This window comes from Phaethon aethereus, assembly GCF_964289735.1.
Source record: "Phaethon aethereus genome assembly, chromosome: 16".
Taxonomy (NCBI): domain Eukaryota; kingdom Metazoa; phylum Chordata; class Aves; order Phaethontiformes; family Phaethontidae; genus Phaethon; species Phaethon aethereus.
In genome coordinates this window covers 498201-507676 of record NC_138592.1, presented here as the reverse complement: position 1 = coordinate 507676, position 9476 = coordinate 498201, and the positions used below count along the sequence as shown (strand labels likewise).

The window sequence follows — 9476 nt, the reverse complement described above, 5'->3', positions numbered from 1 at the left end:
TGACAGCTACAATGAAGAATCACACTGGTCATGCTGGGGTAACACAGCCCCAGGCTGCAGCAGCAAATGCTGAGAGACACCAACGGACCGTCCCCTGGAGCCCCACCACCATGGACGCACCGCAGCCGCTGGTCTGGAGCGGCCGGCAAACATGGCAGAGAAGGAGAATTCGCTTTCTCTCTCTGCAGCACTGTCAAGTGCTTCCCCGCTCGCACACAGAGCACATGAGGACCGGAGACTGGAAACAACTGCTTGAGCACATGCCTGCACTCATCGTCGGGCTCCGCCGTCCTCCACATTGGCCGCTCTGAACCCGAGACACCGAGTGGCCTCAACATTGTGTGCTTTGGGAAATCCCATTTGTTTGGTTTATCTTAGAATCATCTTAGAAGTAACAAAGAAAAACATTACAGCAAAACAGTAAATGTTTTGCTGTCAAAGAAAATGTTATTCTCCATCTGAGCCAACAGAAAATCTTCTTGTTGACCACACCACAGGGCAAGATGATCTAGAAAACGATGGACAAGTCGTTTCGACTACTCTGCACACATTAGACAAGATGAGGAAATGCTGTTTTCGAGGGTTTCCTCAGATAAACAGTGAGATTCCAGAAAGATGAGAGACTTGCAGGAAAAAGTCGATTGGAACTGCGTCGGTTTGCTTTTCTCTTTGAGATGTAGAAAATGCTACAACAAAGAACGCACAGATGACGGAAGGACAAACATTCACGCTTCTGCAGCTGCAATTGCTCCGGTCTCACGGGCAGGGCCAACGCAGCACCAGCGTCATCTGAGAGAGGTGGAACGGCGTGATTTTTTTCAGGCTTTGGGGCTTGATTTGAGAGCTGACCGTCCCTTTGCTGCCGCGTGTTCTCACACCACCTCGCCCCGCCCGTGTGCCAGAGGGACTGGGCAAACCATGGCGTGAGGCTTGAGCTCAGCCGCCACGAAAGGCCGAAGCGGAGGCGCGGCGGGAAGCAAACGTGGGTGCGTTAGGTGCGCTGCCCCCGCCCCCGCCCGCTCCGCCGGGACTCCCCGTTCTCCCTCCCCGCTCCCTCCCCGGGACCCCCGGCGCCGTTGCCATGGCAGCTCATCACTTCCGGCGCGCGGCCGAAGCGTCGCGGACCGATGACGCGTGCGGGGCCCGGCGCTTCCGGTCGCGCGGGCCGGGAGCGGGGCCGGGGCTGGGGCCATGGGCGCCGCCCGCGATGCGGAGCAGCAGCCGGGACCGCCGGGCGAGGAGGGCCCGGGCGGCGCCGAAGAGCAGCTGGTCAGCACGGTGAGGCGGGGGGCCGGGGCTGGGGCCGGGGCCGGCCGGGCCGCGCCGCGCCTGACGCATGTGTCCCGGTCCCGCAGAGCCCCTGGAACATCATGATCAAGCACCGGCAGGTGCAGCGGCGCGGCCGGCGCTCACAAATGACCACCAGGTACGGGCGGGCCGCGGCCTCCGCCGGAGGGACCGGGCCGGCCGGCGGGGAGCCCGGGCCGGAGGGACCCGAGGGGCAAGGCTGAACGGGGGCACTGGGCTGGACCGGGCACCAGACCGGAGGGGAGGATCCGGGTGAGACTAGCCTGGCGCCGGGAGGGTCCCGCGCCCCCCACCTCACTCCTCCTCCTTCAGCTTCACGGACCCGGCTGTGTCCATGGACCTGCTGCGGGCAGTCCTGCAGCCCAGCATCAACGAGGAAATCCGGGGCGTCTTCAACAAGTACATGAAGGTGAGAGATTCAGGGACCGATGGGCCCTGCTGCCCCATCCCACCGCGGGCTCTGTGGAGAGAGCTCCGCTCCCAGGTGCCACGCGAGGCTGCTGGTGTGTGGGCGCAGCTGGGCCGCCTGCCTGCCCTTGTGTGCTCAGGTGCTCACCTCTTCTGCTGCCTCCCCTCCAGTTTTTCCAGAAGGCAGCAATCAACGTGCGTGATAATGTTGGGGATGAGGTGGACCCGGAGCAGCTCATCCAAGAGACGTGTCGGAGCTGCCTTGAGCAGGTGGGCGCTAGCGAGGGGCTCCGCTCCCTCAGCAGAGCCTGGCGCCTGGCTGAGCAGAGCTGCCCATCTAGGACATAGCCCTCATAATAGCTTGGCCATTAGCCGGGGAGGACATCCACAGCCCTTCTGTGGTTGCTGTGATCAGTTTCATTGTCATCGGAAGAGGAGAGCAGTCAGGGCCGGGCAGCTCGTGCTGGTGCTTTTCACTGCTGCTGTTGGCACGTGTCGCACGGCTGGAGCTTCCACAGAGACCGGCCCCCTGGCACCCGTCAGAGAGTCCTGGGCGGGGTGGAACTTTCACGTCTTGCTTTTTTCCCAGTGGCTCAGACTTTATTACACTGAGATTGTGCTTTTGCAGCTCGTCATCTGTGAAAGCACTGCATGGCAGCACTCTGAAAGCAGAGCTGTTACAGGGCCTTCGAGCAGATACATGAAAGTGGGCGTTGCTGGCAGGCCCGTCTCTGGGCCCAGAATTGGGTAACCCTTCTTTCTCTACCTGCAGGCCAAACTGCTGTTCTCTGATGGCAAAAAGGTTGTTCCCAGGTTGCCCCACGAGCAGGCAGTACCAAAGGTAAAAGTTGTTATTATTCCCAGAGGCTTAAATGACTTGGAAGAGCTGGAAGAAGGAGGACAAGAGTTGGAATTGCTTTGTTCTCTGCCTCTTCTTGTCTGTCAGTGCACTAGTGAGGAGGCAGGGCTGGGGGATGTCAGGCTAGGAGGAAGCAGTACCTGCAGGGCAAGGAAAATCCCAGGCGCAGTCACTGCTTGTTGCGGTTCGGTGCTTCTCACTGAGACGGGGTGGGGTCAGCATTTCCCCGCAAAGGAGAGCGGCCAGCTGGATGCGTGGGGCCCCGCACAACTATGCAGGGAGGAGGGCCCTGCTCATCCCACTGCCGTTCCTCTTCCAGCGTGCCCGACAGATGGATGAGGAGCTGAATCGTCGAGGGAGCCCTATTCCTAAAAAGGTAGGAGGGTTTTCCGCACAAAGGATTTTATGTTTCGGGAAGCCTGTTCCTTGTTCCTGGCCATTCCCACAGTATGAGCGCGTGCAGGTGCACAGGCGGCTTTTGTGGTGCCTTGGAGGTGCTCACACTTGTGCAAGCCAGCATTTCTGCTCGTGACAAAAAGAGCAGTTTCCCTCAGAGGGGGAGGGTAACTGAGAGGGTTCTCAGCCAGCACAGCTGAGTCACTGAGGGATTTCTTTCATGCAGAGAAAGGGGCGGCCTCCAGGACAGAGCCTGTCAAACGATCGCGGGGTCTCAGGCATGACTGCGTGAGTATGGGTCCTGAGCTAGAGCCCCTGTTTTGGGAGGGCAGGGGGTAGATGAGGCTGCCTGAGTTGGGGAGTGCAGAAACCCTGTGGCCGCCTCCCCCTCCTGCAGAAGGGAGAGGTGCAGGGAGAGTGCCAGGGGAAGGGCAGGAGGGGTTTAGATTGAGCTGTTCCCCCCAGGAGGCAAAGACCTTCAAAGAAGCAGTTTTAAACAGGCCCAAAGGGGTGCAAAGGTCCAGATGCACCATTCAGAGTGAGCAGTGTGATGATGGTGGGATCGTGGCAGCCAGGAAGAGGAGAATGTGCAGCAAAGATGAGGCTCTGGAGCTTGGCACTGTGGGGGAATGGAGGGTGTGAACAGAGGCAGACCTGGAAGGGCTGGGGCTTGATCCCTGCTGCTGGTGCTGTGATGGTGACCACGCTGGTCCCTCAGGGACATGTTCTTACTGCATTTTTCCTTCCCCTCAGGTGGAAGCTCAAAGTCTCTGAGCCCGTGAGAAGGGATGGACCAAAGGTACTGGCTGGCCAACACTGCTGGGCTCACCCTCTCCTCCCCTTTGCTTCTGCCAGCAGAGCCCTACTGCTGCAGGAGTGGAGGATAGCACAGAGCTGTGCTCTGCCCCGACAGGCCCCTGTAGCGCAGGGGAGAAGCAAGAAGAGGAGCGAAGTGCCTGGAGGCCTTTGCTTGTCTCCTCCAGGCACTGTAGTCTGTAGCTCTACGGTGTGGTGCCGCTGTTAGGAGACCTGGGGAGAGCGGTAGTAGCCAGGAGGATCCCGCAAGCATTTCCCATTGAGGGAAACTGCCTAGATCTGCCCAGGGGGATGTAACTTCCCTCCTCTGCAGAAGTCTGGAGGTCTGTGGCCAGCTCTCTCCCTCCCAGGCTGGGGGCGGTCCCGAGGTTCTCCATCAGAGAGCTGAGGCTCGTGGAGCATGGGCTGGCACCAGCTTAATTTCTAATGTTGCCCCTTTTCCAATTGCTCTGTAGTGGGATCCATCCCGACTGACTGAAACCACAACCTTTGTGCTGGGATCTCGAGCAAACAAGTAAGGAATGGCCCTGTCAATGGAGGGTGGTGTCTCCAAGGCAGGAGCCCATAAGACTCCTCCCGTCACTTCGCTTCTCTGCCTTGAAAGCAGTAGGAAGGGCTTGGGGAGGAGAGGAGGTGTCCCCATACCGCCGCAGCCGCCTGCCGCAGAGGTGTAACACCCCCTCGTGTTCCTCTTTCAGAGCTCTCGGGATGGGAGGAACAAGAGGGCGACTCTACATCAAGCATCCCCACCTCTTTAAGGTCAGATGCCGCAGCAGGACACGTCCTCCTTCGGGGTTTGCTCAGAAACGGTTTCTGATGGGAATCGGGAGCGTGTGCTTCAGCTCGCTTGTCTTCTTCCTTCCCCACACCCTTGTTTGTTGTCTTAGAGCACGTACACACACAGTCTGGCTAGCACACTGGAATATACATTAATGGCTTAGCCCAGCCTCCAAGGTGGTGGGTTTGCTCGGAGCCAGGGCTTGAGGTTGGAGAGACAGTAGGCAGAGCTGAGCCCTCCTGCCAGCAGCTCCCAGCGGGCAGCACTGCGGGGGGCAGCGCGCTGGCAGGACCGCTGGAGCGGGGCGCAGCGTCCCAGCAGGAGGGTGGTCAGAGTGGAAGGTCTGTCGCCTGTGTTCAGCTAGGTCCTTGCTGCTTTATTGCAGTACGCAGCCGACCCGCAAGATAAGCACTGGCTGGCAGAGCAGCAGCACATGAGGGCCACTGGGGGCAAGATGGTGAGTACGCCCGGGCTCGCGGCTCCTGCAGCCGCCGGGAACCGCTCAGAAACCCATCGCAGGGCTAGGACGGGCGGAGCAGCAGCGAGTGGCATGCTGCGGGAACAGCGGCTTTGGCAGGAGGCTAGGCAGGGCGCACAGAGGCAGAGGTGCTCCCGGGGCACCACAGAGGTCTCTCCACTGCCCCTCGGGATTCGAGTGAGGGCGAGCAGCACAGGCCAGGAGGCACAGCCGGCTCCCACGGGGAGCAGCGGCTCTGCGTGGGACGGGGGATGCGGCGCTGCCCTCGCCGCCCCTCGTGGGCACGCGGCAGCCCTGAGGTGTGCCCCCTTGTGCCGCAGGCCTATCTCCTCATCGAAGAGGACATTCGGGATTTGGCTGCCAGTGACGATTACAGGTAAGGACCAAAGCAGAAGTGCCGTGTGTGCCGCCTCGGTGGGGGCTGCAACCCTGGGGGCCTCCATGGCAGCCGCTCTTGCAGCTCCCCCACGGTGGGGCCCCGTGCGGAGGGGGCCTGCTCAGTGCTGGTTGGGGGGCTCGGTGGCTGTGGGGAGCGGGTGCTGGGGATTTGGACTCGGTGCTAGTTGGGTGGCTGTGCCGGGGGCGTGTGGTGGGTGCCAGTTGGGGGGCTGGGTGCCGGGTCCCTCCGTCTCATCCCCCCTCTCCTCAGGGACTCCGTCGACCTGCGGCTGGAGGAGCTGAAGCCCTTCATCCCGCCGCTGTGGATGACAGAGAAGATGCAGAAGCACATGGAGACGCTTCGCCGGGGGGGGGACGCGCCGCCCCCCGAGGGCCCCCCCGAGCCCTGAGGCCCCGCCGCCGAGGGCCCCCGGGCCCCCAATAAAGCCGCTTCGCACTCGCCTCCGCCGCCTCCTGGGGAAGGGGGGGGGGGGGGGGCGTGTCTGGCGCTTCCGCCGGGACCCGCGGCACCGCCTCGCGGGGCAGCGGCCAATGGCGACGCTCCCGCGGCGGCGCCGGGAGGCCAATCCGCGGCCGTCAGCCGTTACCGTGGCTGCCGCGTCCTCGGCCAGCGGCGATTGGCCAGCTCGAACGGGCCTGCGCGCTGATTGGCGGGAGGGTCGCACGTTGGAAACATTCAAACGAGGCGCGGGAGTGGGGCGGGAGGAGCGGAGGCAGCCGCGGGCACCGGCACCGGTACCGGTACGGGCACCGCACCGGGAGAGCTGCAGCGGGGCCCGCGTCCTGTGCTGAGCGCAGCGGCGGCAGGGAGGGACCGGAGCCCGGAACGGTGCCGCCCGGGAGCGGGAGCCGCGTCCAGTGCCTGCGCACCGCCGGGCAGCGGCGGCTGGAGGCGGGTGTGCTGCCGGGAGCCGCCATGGCCTCGCAGAATGCCGACCCCGCCGCCGTGCCCAGCGCGGCCGCCCGCAAAGCGGCTGAGGCGGGGGCCACGGCCGCCCGCGGCTCGGTGGGGAAGAGGTGAGCTGGGGCCGGGCCGGGGCCGGGGGCTGCCCCGCCGGAGCGGCCCGGTAACGCGTGCTTCCCCCGCAGGCTGCAGCAGGAGCTGATGGCGCTCATGGTGAGTGGCGTCCCGGGGGGGGTCCGGGGCCGAGCCGGGGGGCCCCGGGCCGCCCTGACGCGCTGCCCCCGCAGATGTCCGGTGACAAAGGCATCTCCGCCTTCCCCGAGTCCGACAATCTCTTCAAGTGGATCGGGACCATCGACGGCGCAGCCGGCACGGTGAGCGGCAGGGCGGGAGCCTGGGCTTGGGGGCCCGGGACCACCCTGCCCCCCGGCTGAGGGTGGTCTCGGTCCTCCCCGCGCACCCCCTGACTGCTGCCCCCAGGCCTACGAGGAGCTGCGGTACAAGCTGTCCCTGGAGTTCCCCAGCGGGTACCCCTACACGGCACCCACGGTGCGCTTCCTGACGCCCTGCTACCACCCCAACGTCGACACCCAGGGCAACATCTGCCTCGACATCCTTAAGGACAAGTGGTCGGCCCTCTACGACGTCCGCACCATCCTGCTCTCCATCCAGAGCCTGCTGGCAGGTGAGTCCCGCAGCCGCACTGCAGTGGGGGGCGGGGGGGCTGCCCCCCGCAGCACAGGGCTGGGTGGTGGGGCTTGGGGGCGCAGGCCACCCCACTCGCTGACCCAGGCCCTGTCCCCAGAGCCGAACGTCGAGAGTCCCCTGAACACGCACGCCGCCGAGCTCTGGAAGAACCAAGTCGGTGAGTGCCCAGCGCGGGCACCCACCCCTGCCCTGGGGCAGGCAGCAGCGCAGCCCCCCCGACCCTGCTGCGTCCCGCTGCCTCCCCAGTCTCCCCCAGGGACCCTCAGTCCCACACCCTCCCTCTCTTTTCAGCCTACAAGAAGTACGTGCGGGAGACGTACACCAAGCAGGCCAAGAGCCAGGAAACCTGACCCACACCATCTCTGATCACTCCCTGTCCAGCCGCTTCCCCCGGCTTTCTGTATCATAGGCTGTTTTTAAATTAATTTTGCAGTCCGAGCCACGGTTAATGTATAAATAAATGCATGTTTATAACTTTTCTTCTGGGGGTTCTGCTGCAGCCTGGCACCCCGTAAGTGCTCAGAGGCACCTTCTCGCAGTCAGCCTGGCCCTGGGATCCCACCGACCCCTCTGTAGGCATGGGCAGGAAGAGAGGGACACAGACCACCGTGGGGTAATAGGCTTTACGGGTAACAAGGGTTTTATTAATACTTGGTATGCCCAGAGCTGGTCCCGTTCCTTCTGTGCAGGGTGGGGGCAGCCCCCCAGCATTGCTTGCCTGGGCTGGGCCCATGGGGGTACACACAGGGCCCCGACTCCTGCTCCATGATGCCTGAGTGGGCGCAGGGGCTGCCAGCCCTGCCACCTCCTCTCCTGCCCCCCGGTCAGAGCACCCTGCAGCAGTGCCCAGTGCAAGGCCCACCCCAGGCCACCCCAGCCATGGGTGCTGCGGTGCCACGTGTCCCCGGCAGCTGCATGGCCTCCACTGACCACAGCGGGATGTTGGCTCTGTTCTCCATCTCCACCAGCATGGCCCTCACCTGCTCGATCTCCTCCTCCAGGTGTGGAGCGGCTGGGGGCTGCACGGGACCCCCCCTTCGCCGGCTCCCCTTGTGGCGGGGTGGTCCTTGGCCCCCCAGCCCAGTGCACAGCAGGGCCATGCCGCCCCCCTGTGCAGAGAAGACCTGGCAGAGGTGGTGGCTTGGTGCAGGTCTTGCAGGAAGAGCTCCAGGGTGGAGAGGAAGAGCACCCACAGCCGCTCCAGCTCCCGATGCTCCTCGGGGCTCACTGGCGTCTGCCGCAGCCCCGCCAGCAGCGCATGCTGCAGCCCTGCAGGACGGGGGCACTGAGCTGGCGTGGTCCTGGAGCCCCTCCACCAGCCCCAGTGCGGGTGCAGGGGGGCACCACAGCAGCAGCTCCCTCCTTACCGGTGCTGAGCTCGCGGGCCTCTGTGCTCCTCCTGCGCCGCTCCTCCCGCAGCCGGGGGCCATCAGCGCTGCCCCCGAGCTGCAGCACCAGCAGCCGGTGCCCAGCTGTGGCCTTGCAGAGGGCAGCCTGGGTGGCCGTGCACGTCTCCGCCATCCCCGTGTGCCGCAAGCGTCCCGTCTCCCTGGTGCCATCGTGCCCCGTGAGGACAAGGCAGGGCCGGGCCCCTCTGCTGTGGCCCCTGGCTCTCTGGGGGGCTCGGCTCCCCTGTGCCACAGCGCTGTGCCACAGGGATGTGACAGGCTCTGAGCGCTGTCTCTGCCCTGCAAGCTGCACAGTTCCGGTCTCGTGGTCCCCATGTGTGGCGGGTGCTCTCTGGCCCCCACCCGCCCTGGTCTGGGAAGTGTGACCCCCTTGTCCCCCTGCTGCACCCCTCCCTGGATGGAGAGGCTGTGTGAAGCTGCCGTAAGTGCCCGGGTGGGAGCAGGTGCCCAGGGAGCAGTGAAGCACTGTGGGCTGGCACAGGCTGCCTGGGCATGGTGGCCCCAGCATCACCTTGACCCCGCAGGGAGTGGGGCCGTTGCTGCCCCCCCACCTTATAGGCAGGTCCTCTGCACCCTTCTGGGCGAGACACAGGGGTCCTGGTGTGGGGCAGGCGGCAGTGGCTCCCTGGGTCCCCCACGGTCCCACAGCCCTGCCTTGGGCCAGGCAGGAGCATCCCCTGAGGGCCCCCGGTTCCCACAGCTTTGCTGCCTGCTGGGCCGCCGCGGGGCCGGGGCCGGGGCCGCGCTCCCTCACCCGCGGGCGTGTGAACTGGCCGCTCCGCATGGAAACTCTGAGCTCAGCGCTGGCACCCGCCCAGCAGCCCGTGGGAACCGCGGCCTTGCGCCACCCCCGCGCCGCACCGGCACAGCCCCACGGGCTGAGCCCGACTGGCATGGGGTGCAGGGCACCCACCTGGACTCGTCCCCCTCCCTGGGGAGCGGTGCAGGGGGCACAGTGCCACCGCCCCCTCCCCACGTAAACCCAGTGAAGTTCCACAGCGGCAGCACCAGCC

The 9476-nt window shown here is 64.7% G+C and overlaps 4 protein-coding genes across 5 annotated transcripts in view; 2 read left to right on the top strand and 2 right to left on the bottom strand.

The window, feature by feature from the left end:
- Window positions 1-1191: 1191 nt before the first annotated feature.
- On the top strand, window positions 1192-5831 carry DNTTIP1 (deoxynucleotidyltransferase terminal interacting protein 1; the record flags this gene model as incomplete). Of its 2 annotated transcripts, none has more annotated exons than XM_082007063.1 (13): window positions 1192-1269; window positions 1356-1426; window positions 1621-1717; window positions 1888-1986; window positions 2489-2557; window positions 2895-2951; window positions 3198-3259; window positions 3725-3770; window positions 4243-4301; window positions 4486-4546; window positions 4951-5022; window positions 5364-5419; window positions 5693-5831. In XM_082007063.1, 13 exons carry the CDS (start codon window positions 1192-1194, stop codon window positions 5829-5831), a joined length of 966 nt encoding a protein of 321 aa, XP_081863189.1. The 2 variants fall into 2 exon arrangements, with proteins under 2 accessions (XP_081863189.1, XP_081863188.1); XM_082007062.1 differs by having other exon boundaries at window positions 1192-1278.
- Window positions 5832-6117: 286 nt separating this feature from the next.
- Window positions 6118-7404, top strand: UBE2C (ubiquitin conjugating enzyme E2 C; the record flags this gene model as incomplete). The annotated part of the gene is made up of 6 exons (XM_082007040.1): window positions 6118-6459; window positions 6532-6559; window positions 6634-6720; window positions 6827-7031; window positions 7152-7211; window positions 7346-7404. The coding sequence occupies exons 1-6, from the start codon at window positions 6359-6361 to the stop codon at window positions 7402-7404; spliced, it is 540 nt and encodes a 179-aa protein (XP_081863166.1). The 5' UTR covers window positions 6118-6358.
- Window positions 7405-7878: 474 nt separating this feature from the next.
- LOC309410591 (regulator of G-protein signaling 9-binding protein-like) lies at window positions 7879-8613 on the bottom strand (the record flags this gene model as incomplete). Its single annotated transcript, XM_082007015.1, is given in 4 exon segments — window positions 7879-8198; window positions 8201-8323; window positions 8422-8574; window positions 8577-8613. Coding segments are annotated over 4 exon segments (633 nt in total).
- A 402-nt stretch (window positions 8614-9015) lies between these two features.
- The window catches only part of ACOT8 (acyl-CoA thioesterase 8), a gene marked incomplete at both ends in the record, with an annotated part of 1506 nt that continues 1045 nt past the window's right edge, over window positions 9016-9476 (bottom strand). The window contains one exon of the mRNA XM_082007124.1: window positions 9016-9060. Coding sequence (XP_081863250.1) covers window positions 9016-9060 — 45 coding nt within the window. The remainder of the gene's footprint in view (window positions 9061-9476) is intronic.